The sequence below is a fragment of the Hyperolius riggenbachi genome, chromosome 2 (assembly GCF_040937935.1).
Source record: "Hyperolius riggenbachi isolate aHypRig1 chromosome 2, aHypRig1.pri, whole genome shotgun sequence".
NCBI classification, from domain to species: domain Eukaryota; kingdom Metazoa; phylum Chordata; class Amphibia; order Anura; family Hyperoliidae; genus Hyperolius; species Hyperolius riggenbachi.
In genome coordinates, this window is record NC_090647.1 from 568,592,480 (window position 1) to 568,618,632 (window position 26,153).

Below are 26,153 nucleotides of genomic sequence, written 5' to 3' on the forward strand. Positions count from 1 at the left end.
ATCACCGGTCCGCTGACACTGCAGACATGACATCACCTGTGACATCAGCGGTCCGCTGACACTGCAGACATGACATCACCTGTGACATCAGCGGTCCGCTGACACTGCAGACATGACATCACCTGTGACATCACCGGTCCGCTGACACTGCAGACATGACATCATCTGTGACATCACCGGTCCGCTGACACTGCAGACATGACATCACCTGTGACATCAGCGGTCCGCTGACACTGCAGACATGACATCACCTGTGACATCAGCGGTCCGCTGACACTGCAGACATGACATCACCTGTGACATCAGCGGTCCGCTGACACTGCAGACATGACATCACCTGTGACATCAGCGGTCCGCTGACACTGCAGACATGACATCAGTACTGTCCTGAGACAACAGACACTTGCCACGCCTGCTATGACATCACATATTTCTGTGGCTTCACTGCTGGCGGTTCTCACCTGGATCTTCCTCCTCTGCAAAGGCCACAATATGGATTCCGTCCAGGTCGTCCTCCTGTAGAGTGATGACAGTGACATGGTTAGTGACCTCACTCATAGCTCCCTCTATAGGAACCAAACCCCCCTGTCCCACCTTCTCCCGCATCTGTCCCTCTTCCAGGACTCATGTACAGATTCAAGTAAATATATGTATTTTTCTACTGAAAATTTGGTTTAATTGGCTCCAGACTTCTACATTTTTAGTGGTACGCATGGTTAGGGGTGTGGCAAAGGGGTGGTTAGAGGTGTGGTGGGGGTGTGGCTTAAAGTGTCCCTCTTTCTCATTTGAAAAAGTTGGGAGGCATGCATAACTGACCATGATGAGCACATTTATTTGGAGACTACATGGCCTACAGTTCCCTAATTCACCAGTAGAGGTCCCCAGCACACCATTTCCTCCGGCAATTAGGAATGAACAGAGAATCTGCCTTACTGACAAATCTCAGTCACACAGGAAGAGGAAGTGGTGATTAGATATGGTCTGTATAAAACTCTCCATATTAGCCTGAGTCTAAAGTAGTCTGTCTATGTATAAAAGGTAGAAAACCGAGAGCCCAATATAGTGTAGCTTGTATTGGAGGAGTGCGAATGATAATGATGAAACGTAAGTATTGTACTTACAAACCAGGGTTACCTCCAAGGCAACCACTGAAAAGGCAGGTGGGGAGACCCAGCCTGTCCCCACTCAGGATTAAGACGTCACTCTCTGTGGATAGAGGAAAAGAAGAGGGTGTACCACCCTTCCACCAAGGGTGGATTCTTGTTGTGTAGAGCTGTACAGAGGCGCCAGTAGGATAAAAGTCATTAAAATGTTTAAAACGTTCGGGATGCGGTGGTGGACCAGCCAACCCAAAACAGACACAGGTACTGTCGATTCAAGTAATAAATAATTTATTTATACACTCCAAAGACAAGTTGCAACGCGTTTCACGGGCAAAATCCCGCTTCCTCAGGCAATAAACAACTGGAGTGATACACTGTGACAGAGGTGCCAAGCGCATTTTGTACTCTGTGCTGTGTATCACTCCAGTTGTTTATTGCCTGAGGAGGCGGGATTTTGCCCGTGAAACGCGTTGCAACTTGTCTTTGGAGTATATAAATAAATTATTTATTACTTGAATCGACAGTACCTGTGTCTGTTTTGGGTTGGCTGGTCCACCACCGCATCCCGAATGTTTTAAACATTTTAATGTCTTTTATCCTACTGGCGCCTCTGTACAGCTCTACACAACAATAGTCTGTCTATGTAGTGTAACTGTCGGGCATAAAATCAAAAATCAATTCTTTATTTGTATCTGGTAAACAAGTAATAAGGATGCTAACCAGGCAATCCAAAAGCTAAAATCACTATTACTTTCACTAACTTATTGTTGATAAATGATCATTCCCCAGTTTACCTGTCATATATATATATATATATTTATATTTATATATTATACACAATTTGGTACACATAAAGGAAGTTGCAGTGCATGCTGGGGTGACCTTTCTTGCTTCTCTACTTTCCCGAGACTTAAAGTGTACCAGAGATGATGTGACGTGATGAAACAGACATGTGTATATACAGTGCCAAGCATACCGACGCTTATGCTGCACTTCTTTTCCCCCGGCCTGAAAGAGTTTATAATTAGCTCTGGAACTGACAGTTTTTCTCCAGTCAGGACTCAGTCCGCTCACTGATAACAAATTACAGCTATAAAACACTTTCCTAAGCAGAGCTTTTTACTGTGAGGGGGAAATATAAAAAGGTCAATACATAATTCATGTATTTTCACTCTGGGACTCTTGAGACACTGCAATTGAGCAGAGACTATTAAACATTAAATCTGCTTTGTAAATGTTTATACATAAAATAAATCCTTGAAAATAAAATAAAATAGTCATTTTTTAGGAGTAGAAGGACAGATCCAATTGTTTATCTCATTCGTTTATTTTAATTTCTGGTTCACGTTATCTAATGCAGCCGGATTGGCTGAAGCCTCTTTCCCTCCTGTTTTCCCCTCCCACACCTCTGCTCCTCTCTGATTGGCCGATATTTCTCATGCACTTTCTATAGTGAAGGGCGGGCAATGCATACACAATCAGGCAGAGGAGAGTAAGGGAGGAAATGACACCAGGATTGGCTTCAAAATGGCCACAGTTAAATGGTAAATGCTAAGAAGGATTTCTCTTTTTTACTGTCGAAAAATCACTAAAAGCAAAACGTGGACAGTGCAATACATGTTATGTAAGTAAAGCAAGTATTTATCTACATATATGTGGTTTTGTTTGACTGAGATAGAATGGCTGACAGCTCCGCTTTAAGTAAACCTAGAGTCTTATCTATTTTCCATAAATACTTCACAATACTTGCAAGATCCCTTCTGATTAATGTTTTCGGATGAAACATATTTACCAAAAAAAATTCTCTCTACCTCCTTCTGATTGTATGCTCTAACATTGTCAATCAACAGGAATAAAGTCTGAAGAAGGCTTACAAGCTGAAAGCTTACTGTTTTGTTTTTTAATTAGCCAATAAACTAGAACTTGTATTTAAGAGACAGGAAGTTATGAAACAGGAATCCTGAATATAAGCTTTAGTCTGCTGCAATGTTTAGCTACTAAGACACGGGATTACACACACAGTGTTTCTCTCCCTCCTGCTTCTACCCCCTCACCTTGTTTGTAGAGTAGTGAGACACAAGTTGGGAACTGGAATGATTTGTCTGTAATCTGTCCACACAGGAGCAGCTTGTTAGCAAGTAAGAATTAAAGTATGCTAGTCAACTAGCCAAGGACATCTGTAGGTAACTTTTCTTCAACAACAGCACCATCATTCGGACAATCTGCCCTGTTTAAAAGCCTCTGAGTTCTGATTGTGATGCTCCGTATGTACACCTGCCCCATCCCCCAATATCCTGTATTTACACCTAGCCCATCCCACAATACCTCATATGTACACCTGCCCCATCTCCCAATACCTAATATGTACACCTACCCCATCCCCCAATACCCCATATGTACACCTGCCCCATCCCCCAATACCTAATATGTACACCTACCCCATCCCCCAACACCCCATATGTACACCTACCCCATCCCCATATACCTAATATGTACACCTACCCCACCCCAATACCTCATACGTACACCTGCCCCATCCCCCAATACCCCGTATGTTCACCTACACCATCCCCCAATATCTAATATGTACACCTACCCCATCCCCCAATACCCCATATGTACACCTACCCCATCCTTCAATACCCCATGTTTAGCCACTCCCACCTGTGCACATGTAACCCTCTCCCATTATGTAGCCACTCCCACATGTATCCCCCCTCAGTATGTACAGACGCAGCCCACTCACACTGGGACGGCGTGGAGGATATCTCTCTGCACCCACTTCAGATTGCACTGGTGTTCTTATGACCTAGACTTTGGATGTTTTGTTTGTGGTGTGCCTCTGAGGAAACGGCTTATGGCCGCGAAACACATGTCAGGCATTTTTATGTGAAGTGAAGGTCTGATGTTGTATCTACACTTATCACCTGCTTTCTGAAGAGAAAAATTGAAGAATAAAAGAGAACTTTGGTTCATGAATAAAACCCAGCTTACGTGTATATATGGAATTATGTACAGACGCAGGGCCGGATTTATGGAAAGGCCAGGAAGGCCACGGCCTAGGGCGATAAAATTAGATAAGATAAGAAGGGCGGCATGACTTGGAGAGAGAAGAGGTCATATGTCAAAGTAAATCATCTCTTCTGGTCCCGCAGCGCAGCCATCCTGACCATGGTATTACTGTGCTCAATTGGCCTGCCAACTCTCCTGACCTGAACCCCATAGAGAATCTGTAGGATATTGTGAAGAGAAAGTTGAGAGACGCAAGACCCAACACTCTGGATGAGCTTAAGGCCGCTATCAAAGCATCCTGGGCCTCCATAACACCTGAGCAGTGCCACAGGCTGATTGCCTCCATGCCACGCCACATTGAAGCAGTCATTTCTGCAAAAGGATTCCCGACCAAGTATTGAGTGCATAACTGAACAAAATTATATGAAGGTTGACTTTTTTTGTTTTAAAAACACTTTTCTGTTATTGGTCGGATGAAATATGCTAATTTTTTGAGATAGGAAATTTGGGTTTTCATGAGCTGTATGCCAAAATCATCAATATTAAAACAATAAAAGGCTTGAACTACTTCAGTTGTGTGTATTTGAATCTAAAATATATGAAAGTCTAATGTTTATCAGTACATTACAGAAAATAATGACATCACAATATGATAATTTTTTGAGAAGATCCTGTAAATAAATGTCATTTAGATGCTTTAACCAGTTCGGCCTATCTGGACGAGCTTCCTTGTCCAGATAGGCACTGCTGCTTTCCCTGCATGGTGCGCGCGATCGGGCACGCGCCCGCACGCGCACCCGCCGCCCGCCGCTAGCCCCCGATCAGTGAATCGGAATATAATTCCCATTCACCGATCTAACTACCCCGCAGAAATACCGACGCTTTCTATCCAGAGAGCGCGGTATTTCTACCCCCAGGAAACAACTCCTCTGATTTTTAGTTCCTGGATGCGAGATCGTTCGCATCCAGGACTTTTTTCACTGTGGCCATCTTGTGGCCAAATAGTAAACTGCACCCACATACATTTTTAATAAAAAAAAATACTATTTTACATTTAAAATTAGCAGTTTCCCTGCCACACCAAAAATTACCCACGTTTTTTTTTTTTTTTTTTTTTATATAAAAAAATGTAATAAAAAAAAAACAAAAAAAAACATAAATAGTTACCCAAGGGTCTGAACTTTTTAAATATGCATGTCAAGAGAATATGTTATTATATTATTTAAAATGATAAGCTTATAAATAGTGATGGACGCAAATTGAAAAAATGCACCTTTATTTCTAAATGAAATATCGGCACCATAAATTGTGATAGGGACATCGTTTAAATGGTGTAATAACCGCGACAGATGGGCAAATAAAATACATGAGTTTTAATTACAGTAGCGTATATTAATTTCAAACTATAATGGCCAAAACTGATAAATAATGAATTTTCTCATTTCTTTCTTAATCTTCCTGTTAAAATGGATTTAGAAAAAAATAATTCTTAGCAAAATGTACTACCCAAAGAAAGCCTAATTAGTGGTGGAAAAAACAAGATATAGATCAATTCATTGTGATAAGTAGCAATAAAGTTATAGGCGAATGAATGGGAGGTGAACGTTGCTCGGATGCATGAGATTTCGGCACTGCGGCACTGAACCGGTTAAAGTGGAGCTGAACTCTTGCACAGGACAGAAGGAAAACAGAGATATGTACCCTGTATGTATTTCGAGAGCCTGTCTAATTCCCCCTCCTCTGTGTCACAAGTTGTAATTTGATCTCTACACTGTCACCTGACTGCCACAACAGCTAATCTCATTTGAAAGCACAGGATATTAAAAATATGTCTGCTTCCATAAAAGCAGGAAGTAGACACACTGCAGATTTATTGCAGGATTTGTATCAGCTGTAACAAAGAAATGTTTTTATTGAAAGGTTATGTTGTTGCGTATCTTTTAGAGCAGAGAGGAAGTTCTGAGTTCAGGTCCACTCTAATTACAACAGAACATCCAAAGTGGGTCCTGACAGGATGTTTGCTGCTTACCTGTTCTCTGTTTTGGATGGGCTTCTCTCCATTGCACTGCCCTGCCACCTGTTTGTGGCTCCGACTGCAGCCAGTCGCACAGAGGACAAAGAAGCAGCGCATGCTCTGGCCACTCACGCTCCCTGTCACCTGTCTGTGGCTCTGACTGCAGCCAGTCACACAGAGGACAAAGAAGCAGCGCATGCTCTGGCCACTCGCGCTCCCTGCCACCTGTCTGTGGCTCTGACTGCAGCCAGTCGCAGAGAGGACAAGGAAGCAGCGCATGCTCTGGCCACTCGCACTCCCTGTCACCTGTTTGTGGCTCCGACTGCAGCCAGTCACACAGAGGACAAAGAAGCAGCGCATGCTCTGGCCACTCGCGCTCCCTGTCACCTGTCTGTGGCTCTGACTGCAGCCAGTCGCACAGAGGACAAAGAAGCAGCACATGCTCTGGCCACTCGCTCTCCCTGTCACCTGTCTGTGGCTCTGACTGCAGCCAGTCGCACAGAGGACAAAGAAGCAGCGCATGCTCTGGCCACTCGCGCTCCCTGCCACCTGTATGTGGCTCTGACTGCAGACAGTCACACAGAGGACAAAGAAGCAGCGCATGCTCTGGCCACTCGCGCTCCCTGCCACCTGTTTGTGGCTCTGACTGCAGCCAGTCGCACAGAGGACAAAGAAGCAGCGCATGCTCTGGCCACTCGCGCTCCCTGTCACCTGTCTGTGGCTCTGACTGCAGCAAGTCGCACAGAGGACAAAGAAGCAGCGCATGCTCTGGCCACTCGCGCTCCCTGTCACCTGTCTGTGGCTCTGACTGCAGCCAGTCGCACAGAGGACAAAGAAGCAGCGCATGCTCTGGCCACTCGCGCTCCCTGTCACCTGTTTGTGGCTCTGACTGCAGCCAGTCGCACAGAGGACAAAGAAGCAGCGCATGCTCTGGCCACTCGCGCTCCCTGTCACCTGTATGTGGCTCTGACTGCAGCCAGTCGCACAGAGGACAAAGAAGCAGCACATGCTCTGGCCACTCGCGCTCCCTGCCACCTGTCTGTGGCTCTGACTGCAGCCAGTCGCACAGAGGACCAAGAAGCAGCGCATGCTCTGGCCACTCGTGCTCCCTGTCACCTGTCTGTGGCTCTGACTGCAGCCAGTCGCACTGAGGACCAAGAAGCAGTGCATGCTCTGGCCACTCGCGCTCCCTGCCACCTGTCTGTGGCTCCAACTGCAGCCAGTCACACAGAGGACAAAGAAGCAGCGCATGCTCTGGCCACTCGCACTCCCTGTCACCTGTCTGTGGCTCTGACTGCAGCCAGTCGCACAGAGGACAAAGAAGCAGCGCATGCTCTGGCCACTCGCGCTCCCTGTCACCTGTCTGTGGCTCTGACTGCAGCCAGTCGCACAGAGGACAAAGAAGCAGTGCATGCTCTGGCCACTCGCACTCCCTGCCACCTGTTTGTGGCTCCGACTGCAGCCAGTCGCACAGAAGACAAAGAAGCAGCGCATGCTCTGGCCACTCGCGCTCCCTGTCACCTGTCTGTGGCTCTGACTGCGGCCAGTCGCACAGAGGACAAAGAAGCAGCGCATGCTCTGGCCACTCGCGCTCCCTGCCACCTGTTTGTGGCTCCGACTGCAGCCAGTCGCACAGAGGACAAAGAAGCAGCGCATGCTCTGGCCACTCGTGCTCCCTGCCACCTGTCTGTGGCTCTGACTGCAGCCAGTCGCACAGAGGACAAAGAAGCAGCGCATGCTCTGGCCACTCGCGCTCCTCTTCACCTGTCTGTGGCTCTGACTGCAGCCAGTCACACAGAGGACAAAGAAGCAGCGCATGCTCTGGCCACTCGCGCTCCCTGTCACCTGTCTGTGACTCTGACTGCAGCCAGTCTCACAGAGGACAAAGAAGCAGAGCATGCTCTGGCCACTCCCACTCCCTGTCACCTGTCTGTAGCTCTGACTGCTGCCAGTCGCACAGAGGACAAAGAAGCAGGGCATGCTCTGGCCACTCGCGCTCCCTGTCACCTGTATGTGGCTCTGACTGTAGCCAGTCTCACAGAGGACAAAGCAGCGCATGCTCTGGCCACTCGCGCTGCCTGCCACCTGTCTGTGGCTCTGACTGCAGCCAGTCACACAGAGGACAAAGAAGCAGCGCATGCTCTGGCCACTCGCGCTCCCTGCCACCTGTCTGTGGCTGGCTCTGACTGCAGCCAGTCGCACAGAGGACAAAGAAGCAGCGCATGCTCTGGGCACTCGCGCTCCCTGTCACCTGTCTGTGGCTCTGACTGCAGCCAGTCACACAGAGGACAAAGAAGCAGCGCATGCTCTGGCCACTCACGCTCCCTGTCACCTGTCTGTGGCTCTGACTGCAGCCAGTCGCACAGAGGATAAAGAAGCAGCGCATGCTCTGGCCACTCGCACTCCCTGCCACCTGTCTGTGGCTCTGACTGCAGCCAGTCTCACAGAGGACAAAGAAGCAGCGCATGCTCTGGCCACTCGCGCTCCCTGTCACCTGTATGTGGCTCTGACTGCAGCCAGTCACACAGAGGACAAAAAAGCAGCGTATGCTCTGGCCACTCCCACTCCCTGTCACCTGTCTGTAGCTCTGACTGCAGCCAGTCGCAGAGAGGAAAAAGAAGCAGTGCATGCTCTGGCCACTCGCGCTCCCTGCCACCTGTCTGTGGCTCTGACTGCAGCCAGTCGCACAGAGGACAAAGAAGCAGCGCATGCTCTGGCCACTCGCGCTCCCTGACACCTGTCTGTGGCTCTGACTGCAGCCAGTCGCACAGAGGACAAAGAAGCAGCGCATGCTCTGGCCACTCGCGCTCCCTGTCACCTGTCTGTGGCTCTGACTGCAGCCAGTCGCACAGAGGATAAAGAAGCAGAGCATGCTCTGGCCACTCCCGCTCCCTGCCACCTGTCTGTGGCTCTGACTGCAGCCAGTCGCACAGAGGACAAAGAAGCAGCGCATGCTCTGGCCACTCGCGCTCCCTGCCACCTGTCTGTGGCTCTGACTGCAGCCAGTCGCACAGAGGACAAAGAAGCAGCGCATGCTCTGGCCACTCGCGCTCCCTGTCACCTGTATGTGGCTCTGACTGCAGCCAGTCACACAGAGGACAAAGAAGCAGCGTATGCTCTGGCCACTCCCACTCCCTGTCACCTGTATGTGGCTCTGACTGCAGCCAGTCACACAGAGGACAAAGAAGCAGCGTATGCTCTGGCCACTCCCGCTCCCTGTCATCTGTCTGTAGCTCTGACTGCAGCCAGTCACACAGAGGACAAAGAAGCAGTGCATGCTCTGGCCACTCGCTCTCCCTGTCATCTGTCTGTGGCTCTGACTGCAGCCAGTCACACAGAGGACAAAGAAGCAGCGCATGCTCTGGCCACTCGCACTCCCTGCCACCTGTCTGTGGCTCTGACTGCAGCCAGTCTCACAGAGGACAAAGAAGCAGCGCATGCTCTGGCCACTTGCACTCCCTGCCACCTGTCTGTGGCTCTGACTGCAGCCAGTCTCACAGAGGACAAAGAAGCAGCGCATGCTCTGGCCACTCGCGTTCCCTGCCACCTGTCTGTGGCTCTGACTGCAGCCAGTCTCACAGAGGACAAAGAAGCAGCGCATGCTCTGGCCACTCGCACTCCCTGCCACCTGTCTGTGGCTCTGACTGCAGCCAGTCTCACAGAGGACAAAGAAGCAGCGCATGCTCTGGCCACTCGCGCTCCCTGCCACCTGTCTGTGGCTCTGACTGCAGAAAGTCTCACAGAGGACAAAGAAGCAGCGCATGCTCTGGCCACTCGTGCTCCCTGCCACCTGTCTGTGGCTCTGACTGCAGCCAGTCGCACAGAGGACAAAGAAGCAGCGCATGCTCTGGCCACTCGCGCTCCCTGTCACCTGTTTGTGGCTCCGACTGCAGCCAGTTGCACAGAGGACAAAGAAGCAGCGCATGCTCTGGCCACTCGCGCTCCCTGCCACCTGTTTGTGGCTCTGACTGCAGCCAGTCACACAGAGGACAAAGAAGCAGCGCATGCTCTGGCCACTCGCGCTCCCTGTCTCCTGTTTGTGGCTCCGACTGCAGCCAGTCGCACAGAGGACAAAGAAGCAGCGCATGCTCTGGCCACTCGCGCTCCTTGTCACCTGTATGTGGCTCTGACTGCAGCCAGTCGCACAGAGGACAAAGAAGCAGCGCATGCTCTGGCCACTCGCGCTCCCTGCCACCTGTCTGTGGCTCTGACCGCAGCCAGTCGCACAGAGAACAAAGATGCAGTGCATGCTCTGGCCACTCGCGCTCCCTACCACCTGTCTGTGGCTCTGACTGCAGCCAGTCGCACAGAGGACAAAGAAGCAGCGCATGCTCTGGCCACTCGCGCTCCCTGCCACCTGTCTGTGGCTCTGACTGCAGCCAGTCGCACAGAGGACAAAGAAGCAGCGCATGCTCTGGCCACTCGCGCTCCCTGCCACCTGTCTGTGGCTCTGACTGCAGCCAGTCGCACAGAGGACAAAGAAGCAGCGCTCGTGCTCCCTGTAATTTCTCACTCCTGCCCAGATGTGCACAGCAACCGAGGCCGGTACAGTGTTATACATTCTTGACAAGTACCCGTCATACATCAGTGTCATTTCTCCAGTATGCATGCCCAGAACACTATCGGCTGCTGTGCACATTTGGGCAGGAGCACAAATTACAAGAATTATTTGTTGAATGGGGGGCAGAGCAGCACAACTGAGATGAGCCCATTCAATGATCGCTAATCAGAGTGTTGGACAGAATGTTTTTTTTTTTGGGGGGGGGGGGGGGGGGGGGAGAGGGGTCACGCTTGGTGACAGCAGGCCTAGGGCACTGGAAAGTACTAATCCAGCCCTGTGTACAGTAGGTGGCCCTGTATGTACGTACACCTGATCTCCTGTGTGTATCAGACCATTTCTGATTGGGCTCAGTGGAAACTGAATGTGAGGTCGGTTGCTTGTGGCCCTCTGCTATGCTGGTGGTTCTCCAGGTGGTCAGCAGGTGTTATGGAGGAGATGTTGTAGAGAGGGAGACTCCATGTATGGCTGGTCTCTCCCCCGTGTCTGGCTGCACATTCCTCCCATCAGCAGAGGAGCTCCTTATTGTTGTGCGTCAGACCCAGAAATGCAGCATAATTATATTACCAGCGATCCGGGGATATCAGACCTCCGGCCAAATGTCTGAGAGGTGACATTATCAGGAGCGCAGATTGTGTAAGCTGAGAGGAAGCTGCATAACTACGGTCTATTATTAGCCATATATCTCAATGCCAACCCTGCCCAGCCCTCCGCACTGACACTGCCAACCCTGCCCCCCCCCCTCCACACTGACACTGCCATCCCTGCCCACCACTCCACACTGACAGTGCCATCCCTGCCCACCCCTCCACACTGACACTGCCATCCCTGCCCCCCCCCCCACTGACAGTGCCATCCCTGCCCCCCCTCCACACTGACAGTGCCATCCCTGCCCTCCCCTCCACACTGACAGTGCCATCCCTGCCCCCCCCCCCACACTGACACTGCCATCCCTGCCTACCCCTCCACACTGACACTGCCATCCCTGCCCACCACTCCACACTGACAGTGCCATCCCTGCCCACCCTCCACACTGACAGTGCCATCCCTGCCCACCACTCCACACTGACAGTGCCATCCCTGCCCCCCCTCCACACTGACAGTGCCAACCCTGCCCCCCCTCCCTCCACACTGACGCTGCCAACCCTGCCCAGCCCTCTGCACTGACACTGCCAACCCTGCCCCGCCCTCAACACTGACACTGCCATCCCTGCCCACCACTCCACACTGACAGTGCCATCCCTGCCCTCCCCTCCACACTGACAGTGCCATCCCTGCCCCCCCTCCACACTGACAGTGCCAACCCTGCCCCCCCCTCCACACTGACACTGCCATCCCTGCCCCCCCTCCACACTGACAGTGCCAACCCTGCCCCCCCCCCTCCACACTGACACTGCCATCCCTGCCCACCACTCTACACTGACAGTGCCATCCCTGCCCCCCCCCTCCACACTGACACTGCCATCCCTGCCCACCACTCCACACTGACAGTGCCATCCCTGCCCCCCCCTCCACACTGACACTGCCATCCCTGCCCACCACTCCACACTGACAGTGCCAACCCTGCCCCCCCTCCCTCCACACTGACACTGCCATCCCTGCCCCCCCTCCACACTGACAGTGCCATCCCTGCCCTCCCCTCCACACTGACACTGCCATCCCTGCCCACCCTTCCACACTGACACTGCCATCCCTGCCCACCCTTCCACACTGACAGTGCCATCCCTGCCCTCCCCTCCACACTGACAGTGCCATCCCTGCCCTCCCCTCCACACTGACAGTGCCAACCCTGCCCCCCCCCCTCCACACTGACACTGCCATCCCTGCCCACCACTCCACACTGACAGTGCCATCCCTGCCCCCCCCCCTCCACACTGACACTGCCATCCCTGCCCACCACTCCACACTGACAGTGCCAACCCTGCCCCCCCCCCCCTCCACACTGACAGTGCCATCCCTGCCCCCCCCCCCCCTCCACACTGACACTGCCATCCCTGCCCACCCCTCCACACTGACAGTGCCATCCCTGCCCCCCCCTCCACACTGACACTGCCATCCCTGCCCACCACTCCACACTGACAGTGCCAACCCTGCCCCCCCTCCCTCCACACTGACACTGCCATCCCTGCCCCCCCTCCACACTGACAGTGCCATCCCTGCCCTCCCCTCCACACTGACACTGCCATCCCTGCCCACCCTTCCACACTGACACTGCCATCCCTGCCCACCCTTCCACACTGACAGTGCCATCCCTGCCCTCCCCTCCACACTGACAGTGCCATCCCTGCCCTCCCCTCCACACTGACAGTGCCATCCCTGCCCCCCCTCCACACTGACAGTGCCAACCCTGCCCCCCCCCCCCCCTCCACACTGACACTGCCATCCCTGCCCACCACTCCACACTGACAGTGCCAACCCTGCCCCCCCCCTCCACACTGACACTGCCATCCCTGCCCCCCCCCCACTGACACTGCCATCCCTGCCCCCCCCCCCCCAATGATAGTGCCATCCCTGCCCACTCCCTCCACACTGACACTGCCATCCCTGACCACCCCTCCACACTGACACTGCCATCCCTGCCCACCACTCCACACTGACACTGCCATCCCGGAATCCCTGCCCACCCCCTCCACACTGACACTGCCATCCCTGCCCACCCCCCCTCCACACTGACACTGCTACCCCTTCTCCCCCTCCACACTGACACTGCCATCCCTGCCCACCCCTCCAAACTGACGCTGCCACCCCTGCCCACCCCTCCACACTGACACTGCCATCCCTGCCCACTCCCTCCACACTGACACTGCTACCCCTTCTCCCCCCTCCACACTGACGCTGCCACCCCTGCCCACCCCCACCACTCCACACTGACAGTGCCAATCTTGCCCACCCCTTCACACTGACACTGCCATCCCTGCCCACCCCCTCCACACTGACACTGCTACCCCTGCCCCCCCCCCCCCACCACCACCACCACTCCACACTGACAGTGCCAGTCTTGCCCACCCCTTCACACTGACACTGCTACCCCTGCCCCCCCCCCCCCACCACCACCACCACTCCACACTGACAGTGCCAGTCTTGCCCACCCCTTCACACATGCACAGGAGAATACATGATACAGGAAGGCTGGAGTTTCTCACCCAGGTCTCGAACATGTCCTCCGGGCGGAGCTTACGCAGGGTGGCCCTGGAAGAGGAGGAGCTACAATTACAATCTAGATCACATAAAGAAATTGCATGTTATTGGATTACTCCACACAGATTTGGTATGTCAGTGTATGGTGGAGACCCCTAAAATTATCTTCCACAATCCTCTTGCCTGATTTTGCTGATCTCTCAGATCAGGCTTTCTCAACCAGGGTATCCCGGAGTACTCTGAAGGGGTTCCCTGGCATTTTCCCCCATCGTGGGGGGAGTATAACAGAGCACAATATTATAGGGGGTACTGTAACAAGAAACACTACATTAAGGGTCATAATAATAATAATAATATGCACATTAATAAAAAGCACCCGGATAATGAGCACAGTATAATGAGTGGCAGTGTAATGGGGGTAGTGAAATAAACAGCCATGCCTACTTTTAAAGACCACGCCTCCTGCAAAATAAATGCCGGGGTTCCCCGAGATCAAACAAGTTATTTGCAGGGTTCCACCAGGGTAAGAAGGTTGAGAAAGGCTGTCTCAGAGTCTCCAGTGGTGAGATCACCTGAGTTCCCAGCTCTGCACACCTGCTGCACCCATTACCAGAGGCTCCTCCCTCTGCTGGACTCTTATATCTCTCAGAGTCTCCAGTGGTGAGATCACCTGATTTCCCAGCTCTGCACACCTGCTGCACCCATTACCAGAGGCTCCTCCCCCTGCTGGATTCTTCTATCTCTCAGGGGCTCTGGTGGTGAGATCTCTGTGCACCTGAGTTCCCAGCTCTGCACACCTGCTGCACCCATTACCAGAGGCTCCTCCCCCTGCTGGATTATTCTATCTCTCAGGGGATCTGGTGGTGAGATCTCTGTGCACCTGAGTTCCCAGCTCTGCACACCTGCTGCACCCATTACCACAGGCTCCTCCCCCTGCTGGATTCTTCTATCTCTCAGGGATCTGGTGGTGAGATCTCTGTGCTCCTGAGTTCCCAGCTCTGCACACCTGCTGCACCCATTACCAGAGGCTCCTCCCCCTGCTGGATTCTTCTATCTCTCAGGGGCTCTGGTGGGGAGATCTCTGTGCACCTGAGTTCCCTGCTCTGCACACCTGCTGCACCCATTACCACAGGCTCCTCCCCCTGCTGGATTTCTCCATCTCTCAGGGATCTGGTGGTGAGATCTCTGTGCACCTGAGTTCCCAGCTCTGCACACCTGCTGCACCCATTACCACAGGCTCCTCCCCCTGCTGGATTTCTCCATCTCTCAGGGATCTGGTGGTGAGATCTCTGTGCACCTGAATTCCCAGCTCTGCACACCTGCTGCACCCATTACCAGAGGCTCCTCCCCCTGCTGGATTCTTCTATCTCTTAGAGTCTCCAGTGGTGAGATCTCTGTGCACCTGAGTTCCCAGCTCTGCACCCCTGCTGCACTCATTACCAGAGGCTCCTCCCCCTGCTGGATTCCTCTATCTATCAGGGGCTCTGGTGGTGAGATCTCTGTGCACCTGAGTTCCCAGCTCTGCACACCTGCTGCACCCATTACCAGAGGCTCCTCCCCTGCTGGATTCTTCTATCTCTCAGGGGATCTGGTGGTGAGATCTCTGTGCACCTGAGTTCCCAGCTCTGCCCACCTGCTACACCCATTACCAGAGGCTCCTCCCCCTGCTGGATTCTTCTATCTCTTAGAGTCTCCAGTGGTGAGATCTCTGTGCACCTGAGTTCCCAGCTCTGCACCCCTGCTGCACTCATTACCAGAGGCTCCTCCCCCTGCTGGATTCCTCTATCTATCAGGGGCTCTGGTGGTGAGATCTCTGTGCACCTGAGTTCCCAGCTCTGCACATCTGCTGCACCCATTACCAGAGGCTCCTCCCCTGCTGGATTCTTCTATCTCTCAGGGCTCTGGTGGTGAGATCTCTGTGCACTTGAGTTCCCAGCTCTGCGCACCTGCTGCACCCATTACCAGAGGCTCCTCCCCTGCTGGATTCTTCTATCTCTCAGGGGCTCTGGTGGTGAGATCTCTGTGCACCTGAGTTCCCAGCTCTGCCCACCTGATGCACCCACTACCAGAGCCCCCCCCCCCCCCTGCTGGATTCTCCTATCTCTCAGGGATCTGGTGGTGAGATCTCTGTGCACCTGAGTCCCCAGCTCTGCCCACCTGTTGCACCCATTACCAGAGGCTGCTCCCCCTGCTGGATTCTCCTATCTCTCAGGGGCTCTGGTGGTGAGATCTCTGTGCACCTGAGTTCCCAGCTCTGCACACCTGCTGCACCCATTACCAGAGACTCCTCCCCCTGCTGGATTCTCCTATCTCTCAGGGATCTGGTGGTGAGATCTCTGTGCACCTGAGTTCCCAGCTCTGCCCACCTGCTGCACCCATTACCAGAGGCTCCTCCCCCTGCTGGATTCTTCTATCTCTCAGGGATCTGGTGGTGAGATCTCTGTGCACCTGAGTTCCCAGCTCTGCACACCTGCTGCACCCATTACCAGAGACTCCTCCCCCTGCTGGATTCCTCTATCTCTCAGGGGCTCTGGTGGTGAGATCTCTGTGCACCTGAATTCCCAGCTCTGCACACCTGCTGCACCCATTACCAGAGGCTCATCCCCCTGCTGGATTCTCCTATCTCTCAGGAATCTGGTGGTGAGATCTCTGTGCACCTGAGTTCCCAGCTCTGCACACCTGCTGCATCCATTACCAGAGACTCCTCCCCCTGCTGGATTCCTCTATCTCTCAGGGGCTCTGGTGGTGAGATCTCTGTGCACCTGAATTCCCAGCTCTGCACACCTGCTGCACCCATTACCAGAGGCTCATCCCCCTGCTGGATTCTCCTATCTCTCAGGGATCTGGTGGTGAGATCTCTGTGCACCTGAGTTCCCAGCTCTGCACACCTGCTGCACCCATTACCAGAGGCTCCTCCCCCTGCTGGATTCTTCTATCTCTCAGGGATCTGGTGGTGAGATCTCTGTGCACCTGAGTTCCCAGCTCTGCACACCTGCTGCACCCATTACCAGAGGCTCCTCTCCCTGCTGGATTCCTCTATCTCTCAGGGATCTGGTGGTGAGATCTCTGTGCACCTGAGTTCCCAGCTCTGCCCCCCTGCTGCACCCATTACCAGAGGCTCCTCCCCCTGCTGGATTGCTCTATCTCTCAGGGATCTGGTGGTGAGATCTCTGTGCACCTGAGTTCCCAGCTCTGCCCACCTGCTGCACCCATTACCAGAGGCTCCTCCCCCTGCTGGATTCTTCTATCTCTCAGGGATCTGGTGGTGAGATCTCTGTGCACCTGAGTTCCCAGCTCTGCCCCCCTGCTGCACCCATTACCAGAGGCTCCTCCCCCTGCTGGATTGCTCTATCTCTCAGGGTCTCTGCAGGCGCGGAGCTAGGGGGGGTCAGGGTAGGACAAGTGCCCCCGGGTGCCGGGTCCCCAAGAGCGCCCAGCTGAGCTGCGTTTTTGTTTTGTTCTCTTTTGCGGAGGAGTGCAGCGCAGAGAAGAATGCTTAAAAACAAGAAGAGAATGGAGAGCCCAATATGGTGCAGTATTGTCTGGTAAAATGAAGAGTTCAATGTTATGTATATATACTCACAAACACGGGTTACCCATAGGCAACCACTTTAAATGCAGGTGGGGAGCATTAGGACCTGACCCCACTCATGGGGAAAACACATTCAGGTGTGCACTAGCCAACTGCATAACATTGCTTCTCAGTTTACCTGTGCAGACAGTGAAGGGGGAGGGGCCCCATCCAACATTTCGCAGGGGGGCCCAGTGATTCGTAGTTACGCCCGTGAGCCCTAGAGCAGTAACGTAGAGTAGAATTCTGTGATCCGTCGTACTGTATCACACTAACCCCCTCTACAAGCTCAGAATCCACACTCTGAGGACATCCCGGGGCGATGCTAGGCCTGGGGGACTACAAATCTCAGCTTGGACTTGATACATGTAATAACAGATATCAGGGTACACTTACTAAGCTGCAGAATAATGTGTGATAAGTCTTACCGCATCATGAGTAGAGCGGATAGACAATTCATTACATGCAAAGCATTCTACTCATTCACCTTCTGCACGTTATTCTGCTGACCGCATCATGAGTACCTGCTCTGCTCATTCACCCTCCGCACATTATTCTGCTGACCGCAGCTTATTACCTGCTCTACTCATTCACCTTCCGCACGTTATTCTGCTGACCGCAGCTTATTACCTGCTCTGCTCATTCACCTTCCGCACGTTATTCTGCTGACCGCAGCTTATTACCTGCTCTGCTCATTCACCTTCCGCACGTTATTCTGCTGACCGCAGCTTATTACCTGCTCTGCTCATTCACCTTCTGCACCTTATTCTGCTGACTGCAGCTTATTACCTGCTCTGCTCATTCACCTTCCGCACGTTATTCTGCTGACCGCAGCTTATTACTTGCTCTGCTCATTCACCTTCCGCACGTTATTCTGCTGACCGTAGCTTATTACCAGCTCTGCTCATTCACCTTCCGCACGTTATTCTGCTGACCGCAGCTTATTACCTGCTCTGCTCATTCACCCTCCGCACATTATTCTGCTGACCGCAGCTTATTACTTGCTCTGCTCATTCACCTTCCGCACGCACGTTATTCTGCTGACCGTAGCCTATTACCAGCTCTGCTCATTCACCTTCCGCACGTTATTCTGCTGACTGCAGCTTATTACCTGCTCTGCTCATTCACCTTCCGCACGTTATTCTGCTGACCGCAGCTTATTACCTGCTCTGCTCATTCACCTTCCGCACGTTATTCTGCTGACCGCAGCTTATTACCTGCTCTGCTCATTCACCTTCCGCACGTTATTCTGCTGACCGCAGCTTATTACCTGCTCTGCTCATTCACCTTCCGCACGTTATTCTGCTGACCGCAGCTTATTACCTGCTCTGCTCATTCACCTTCCGCACGTTATTCTGCTGACCGCAGCTTATTACCTGCTCTGCTCATTCACGTTCCGCACGTTATTCTGCTGACTGCAGCTTATTACCTGCTCTGCTCATTCACTTTCCGCACGTTATTCTGCTGACTGCAGCTTATTACCTGCTCTGCTCATTCACCTTCCGCACGTTATTCTGCTGACCGCAGCTTATTACCGGCTCTGCTCATTCACCTTCCGCACGTTATTCTGCTGACCGCAGCTTATTACTTGCTCTGCTCATTCACCTTCCGCACGTTATTCTGCTGACCGTAGCTTATTACCAGCTCTGCTCATTCACCTTCCGCACGTTATTCTGCTGACCGCAGCTTATTACCTGCTCTGCTCATTCACCCTCCGCACATTATTCTGCTGACCGCAGCTTATTACTTGCTCTGCTCATTCACCTTCCGCACGCACGTTATTCTGCTGACCGTAGCCTATTACCAGCTCTGCTCATTCACCTTCCGCACGTTATTCTGCTGACTGCAGCTTATTACCTGCTCTGCTCATTCACCTTCCGCACATTATTCTGCTGACTGCAGCTTATTACCTGCTCTGCTCATTCACCTTCCGCACGTTATTCTGCTGACCGCAGCTTATTACTTGCTCTGCTCATTCACCTTCCGCACGTTATTCTGCTGACCGTAGCTTATTACCAGCTCTGCTCATTCACCTTCCGCACGTTATTCTGCTGACCGCAGCTTATTACCTGCTCTGCTCATTCACCCTCCGCACATTATTCTGCTGACCGCAGCTTATTACTTGCTCTGCTCATTCACCTTCCGCACGCACGTTATTCTGCTGACCGTAGCCTATTACCAGCTCTGCTCATTCACCTTCCGCACGTTATTCTGCTGACTGCAGCTTATTACCTGCACTGCTCATTCACCTTCCGCACGTTATTCTGCTGACCGCAGCTTATTACCTGCTCTGCTCATTCACCTTCCGCACGTTATTCTGCTGACCGCAGCTTATTACCTGCTCTGCTCATTCACCTTCCGCACGTTATTCTGCTGACCGCAGCTTATTACCTGCTCTGCTCATTCACCTTCCGCACGTTATTCTGCTGACCGCAGCTTATTACCTGCTCTGCTCATTCACCTTCCGCACGTTATTCTGCTGACCGCAGCTTATTACCTGCTCTGCTCATTCACCTTCTGCACGTTATTCTGCTGACTGCAGCTTATTACCTGCTCTGCTCATTCACCCTCTGCATGTTATTCTGCTGACCGCAGCTTATTACCTGGTCTGCTCATTCACCTTCTGCACATTATTCTGCTGACCGCAGCTTATTACCTGCTCTGCTCATTCACCTTCTGCACGTTATTCTGCTGACTGCAGCTTATTACCTGCTCTGCTCATTTACCTTCCGCACGTTATTCTGCTGACCGCAGCTTATTACCTGCTCTGCTCATTCACCTTCCGCACGTTATTCTGCTGACCTCAGATTATTACCTGCTCTGCTTATTCACCTTCTGCACGTTATTCTGCTGACCGCATCATGAGTACCTGCTCTGCTCATTCACCCTCCGCACATTATTCTGCTGACCGCAGCTTATTACCTGCTCTGCTCATTCACCTTCCGCACGTTATTCTGCTGACCGCAGCTTATTACCTGCTCTGCTCATTCACCTTCCGCACATTATTCTGCTGACTGCAGCTTATTACCTGCTCTGCTCATTCACCTTCCGCACGTTATTCTGCTGACCGCAGCTTATTACCTGCTCTGCTCATTCACCTTCCGCACGTTATTCTGCTGACCGCAGCTTATTACCTGCTCTGCTCATTCACCTTCCGCACGTTATTCTGCTGACCGCAGCTTATTACCTGCTCTGCTCATCCACCTTCCGCACATTATTCTGCTGACTGCAGCTTATTACCTGCTCTGCTCATTCACCTTCTGCACGTTATTCTGCTGACCGCAGCTTATTACCTGCTCTGCTCATTCACCTTCTGCACGTTATTCTGCTGACTGCAGCTTATTACCTGCTCTGCTCATTTACCTTCCGCACGTTATTCTGCTGACCGCAGCTTATTACCTGCTCTGCTCATTCACCTTCCGCACGTTATTCTGCTGACCGCAGCTTATTACCTGCTCTGCTCATTCACCTTCCGCACGTTATTCTGCTGACCTCAGATTATTACCTGCTCTGCTCATTCACCTTCTGCACGTTATTCTGCTGACCGCATCATGAGTACCTGCTCTGCTCATTCACCCTCCGCACATTATTCTGCTGACCGCAGCTTATTACCTGCTCTGCTCATTCACCTTCCGCACGTTATTCTGCTGACCGCAGCTTATTACCTGCTCTGCTCATTCACCTTCCGCACGTTATTCTGCTGACTGCAGCTTATTACCTGCTCTGCTCATTCACCTTCCGCACGTTATTCTGCTGACCGCAGCTTATTACCTGCTCTGCTCATTCACCTTCCGCACGTTATTCTGCTGACCGCAGCTTATTACCTGCTCTGCTCATTCACCTTCCGCACGTTATTCTGCTGACCGCAGCTTATTACCTGCTCTGCTCATCCACCTTCCGCACATTATTCTGCTGACTGCAGCTTATTACCTGCTCTGCTCATTCACCTTCTGCACGTTATTCTGCTGACAGCAGCTTATTACCGGCTCTGCTCATTCACCTTCCGCACGTTATTCTGCTGACCGCAGCTTATTACCTGCTCTGCTCATTCACCTTCTGCACGTTATTCTGCTGACCGCAGCTTATTACCTGCTCTGCTCATTCACCTTCCGCACGTTATTCTGCTGACCGCAGCTTATTACCAGCTCTGCTCATTCACCTTCCGCACGTTATTCTGCTGACTGCAGCTTATTACCTGCTCTCTGCTCATTCACCTTCCGCACGTTATTCTGCTGACCGCAGCTTATTACCTGCTCTGCTCATTCACCTTCCGCACGTTATTCTGCTGACCGCAGCTTATTACTTGCTCTGCTCATTCACCTTCCGCACATTATTCTGCTGACCGCAGCTTATTACTTGCTCTGCTCATTCACCTTCCGCACGTTATTCTGCTGACCGTAGCTTATTACCAGCTCTGCTCATTCACCTTCCGCACGTTATTCTGCTGACCGCAGCTTATTACCTGCTCTGCTCATTCACCTTCTGCACATTATTCTGCTGACCGCAGCTTATTACCTGCTCTGCTCATTCACCTTCCTCACGTTATTCTGCTGACCGCAGCTTATTACTTGCTCTGCTCATTCACCTTCCGCACGTTATTCTGCTGACCGCAGCTTATTACCTGCTCTGCTCATTCACCTTCTGCACATTATTCTGCTGACCGCAGCTTATTACCTGCTCTGCTCATTCACCTTCCTCACGTTATTCTGCTGACCGCAGCTTATTACTTGCTCTGCTCATTCACCTTCCGCACGTTATTCTGCTGACCGCAGCTTATTACCTGCTCTGCTCATTCACCTTCTGCACCTTATTCTGCTGACCGCAGCTTATTACCTGCTCTGCTCATTCACCTTCTGCACATTATTCTGCTGACCGCAGCTTATTACCTGCTCTGCTCATTCACCTTCTGCACGTTATTCTGCTGACTGCAGCTTATTACCTGCTCTGCTCATTCACTTTCCGCACGTTATTCTGCTGACCGCAGCTTATTACCTGCTCTGCTCATTCACCTTCCGCACGTTATTCTGCTGACCGCAGCTTATTACCTGCTCTGCTCATTCACCTTCTGCACGTTATTCTGCTGACCGCAGCTTATTACCTGCTCTGCTCATTCACCTTCCGCACGTTATTCTGCTGACCGCATCATGAGTACCTGCTCTGCTCATTCACCCTCCGCACATTATTCTGCTGACTGCAGCTTATTACCTGCACTGCTCATTCACCTTCCGCACGTTATTCTGCTGACCGCAGCTTCTTACCTGCTCTGCTCATTCACCTTCCGCACGTTATTATGCTGACCGCAGCTTATTACTTGCTCTGCTCATTCACCTTCCGCACATTATTCTGCTGACCGCAGCTTATTACTTGCTCTGCTCATTCACCTTCCGCACGTTATTCTGCTGACCGCAGCTTATTACCTGCACTGCTCATTCACCTTCCGCACGTTATTCTGCTGACCGCAGCTTATTACCTGCTCTGCTCATTCACCTTCCGCACGTTATTCTGCTGACCGCAGCTTATTACCTGCTCTGCTCATTCACCTTCCGCACGTTATTCTGCTGACCGCAGCTTATTACCTGCTCTGCTCATTCATCTTCTGCAAGTTATTCTGCTGACCACAGCTTATTACCTGCTCTGCTCATTCACCTTCCGCACGGTATTCTGCTGACCGCAGCTTATTACCTGCTCTGCTCATTCACCTTCCGCACGTTATTCTGCTGACCGCAGCTTATTACCTGCTCTGCTCATTCACCTTCTGAACGTTATTCTGCTGACTGCAGCTTATTACCTGCTCTGCTCATTCACCTTCCGCACGTTATTCTGCTGACCGCAGCTTATTACCTGCTCTGCTCATTCACCCTCTGCATGTTATTCTGCTGACCGCAGCTTATTACCTGCTCTGCTCATTCACCCTCTGCATGTTATTCTGCTGACTGCAGCTTATTTCCTGCTCTGCTCATTCACCTTCCGCACGTTATTCTGCTGACTGCAGCTTATTACCTGTTCTGCTCATTCACCTTCCGCACGTTATTCTGCTGACTGCAGCTTATTACCTGCTCTGCTCATTCACCTTCCGCACGTTATTCTGCTGACCGCAGCTTATTACCTGCTCTGCTCATTCACCTTCCGCACGTTATTCTGCTGACCGCAGCTTATTACCTGCTCTGCTCATTCACCTTCTGCATGTTATTCTGCTGACCGCAGCTTATTACCTGCTCTGCTCATTCACCTTCCGCACGTTATTCTGCTGACCGCAGCTTATTACCTGCTCTGCTCATTCACCTTCTGCACGTTATTCTGCTGACCGCAGCTTATTACCTGCTCTGCTCATTCACCTTCCGCACGTTATTCTGCTGACCGCAGCTTATTACCTGCTCTGCTCATTCACCTTCCGCACGTTATTCTGCTGACTGCAGCTTATTACCTGCTCTGCTCATTCACCCTCTGCATGTTATTCTGCTGACCGCAGCTTATTACCTGCTCTGCTCATTCACCTTCTGCACGTTATTCTGCTGACCGCAGCTTATTACCTGCTCTGCTCATTCACCTTCCGCACGTTATTCTGCTGACTGCAGCTTTTATACCTGCTCTGCTCATTCACCCTCTGCATGTTATTCTGCTGACCGCAGCTTATTACCTGCTCTGCTCATTCACCTTCCGCACGTTATTCTGCTGACCGCAGCTTATTACTTGCTCTGCTCATTCACCTTCCGCACGTTATTCTGCTGACTGCAGCTTATTACCTGCTCTGCTCATTCACCTTCCGCACGTTATTCTGCTGACCGCAGCTTATTACCTGCTCTGCTCATTCACCTTCCGCACGTTATTCTGCTGACCGCAGCTTATTACCTGCTCTGCTCATTCACCTTCCGCACGTTATTCTGCTGACCGCAGCTTATTACCGGCTCTGCTCATTCACCTTCTGCACGTTATTCTGCTGACTGCAGCTTATTACCTGCTCTGCTCATTCACCTTCTGCACGTTATTCTGCTGACCGCAGCTTATTACCTGCTCTGCTCATTCACCTTCTGCACGTTATTCTGCTGACCTCAGATTATTACCTGCTCTGCTCATTCACCTTCTGCACGTTATTCTGCTGACCGCATCATGAGTACCTGCTCTGCTCATTCACCCTCCGCACATTATTCTGCTGACCGCAGCTTATTACCTGCTCTGCTCATTCACCTTCTGCACGTTATTCTGCTGACCGCAGCTTATTACCTGCTCTGCTCATTCACCTTCTGCACGTTATTCTGCTGACCGCAGCTTATTACCTGCTCTGCTCATTCACCTTCCGCACGTTATTCTGCTGACCTCAGATTATTACCTGCTCTGCTCATTCACCTTCTGCACGTTATTCTGCTGACCGCATCATGAGTACCTGCTCTGCTCATTCACCCTCCGCACATTATTCTGCTGACCGCAGCTTATTACCTGCTCTGCTCATTCACCTTCCGCACATTATTCTGCTGACTGCAGCTTATTACCTGCTCTGCTCATTCACCTTCCGCACGTTATTCTGCTGACCGCAGCTTATTACCTGCTCTGCTCATTCACCTTCCGCACGTTATTCTGCTGACCGCAGCTTATTACCTGCTCTGCTCATTCACCTTCCGCACGTTATTCTGCTGACCGCAGCTTATTACCTGCTCTGCTCATTCACCTTCCGCACATTATTCTGCTGACTGCAGCTTATTACCTGCTCTGCTCATTCACCTTCTGCACGTTATTCTGCTGACCGCAGCTTATTACCTGCTCTGCTCATTCACCTTCCGCACGTTATTCTGCTGACCGCAGCTTATTACCTGCTCTGCTCATTCACCTTCCGCACGTTATTCTGCTGACCGCAGCTTATTACCTGCTCTGCTCATTCACCTTCTGCACGTTATTCTGCTGACTGCAGCTTATTACCTGCTCTGCTCATTCACCCTCTGCACATTATTCTGCTGACTGCAGCTTATTACCTGCTCTGCTCATTCACCTTCCGCACATTATTCTGCTGACCGCAGCTTATTACTTGCTCTGCTCATTCACCTTCCGCACGTTATTCTGCTGACCGCAGCTTATTACCTGCTCTGCTCATTCACCCTCCGCACATTATTCTGCTGACCGCAGCTTATTACCTGCTCTGCTCATTCACCTTCCGCACATTATTCTGCTGACTGCAGCTTATTACCTGCTCTGCTCATTCACCTTCCGCACGTTATTCTGCTGACCGCAGCTTATTACCTGCTCTGCTCATTCACCTTCCGCACGTTATTCTGCTGACCGCAGCTTATTACCTGCTCTGCTCATTCACCTTCCGCACGTTATTCTGCTGACCGCAGCTTATTACCTGCTCTGCTCATTCACCTTCCGCACATTATTCTGCTGACTGCAGCTTATTACCTGCTCTGCTCATTCACCTTCTGCACGTTATTCTGCTGACAGCAGCTTATTACCGGCTCTGCTCATTCACCTTCCGCACGTTATTCTGCTGACCGCAGCTTATTACCTGCTCTGCTCATTCACCTTCTGCACGTTATTCTGCTGACCGCAGCTTATTACCTGCTCTGCTCATTCACCTTCCGCACGTTATTCTGCTGACCGCAGCTTATTACCAGCTCTGCTCATTCACCTTCCGCACGTTATTCTGCTGACTGCAGCTTATTACCTGCTCTGCTCATTCACCTTCCGCACGTTATTCTGCTGACCGCAGCTTATTACTTGCTCTGCTCATTCACCTTCCGCACGTTATTCTGCTGACTGCAGCTTATT

At 51.9% G+C, this 26,153-nt stretch overlaps 1 protein-coding gene across 1 annotated transcript in view; it reads right to left on the reverse strand.

Moving 5' to 3' along the window:
* CASQ2 (calsequestrin 2) overlaps positions 1-26,153 on the reverse strand; it is an 86,831-nt gene that overhangs the window by 15,599 nt on the left and 45,079 nt on the right. Inside the window, exons 7-8 of the mRNA XM_068266310.1 lie at positions 13,831-13,876; positions 462-516 (exon numbers count right to left, since the gene is read on the reverse strand). Of these exons, the coding sequence (XP_068122411.1) occupies positions 462-516; positions 13,831-13,876 (101 nt within the window). The remainder of the gene's footprint in view (positions 1-461; positions 517-13,830; positions 13,877-26,153) is intronic.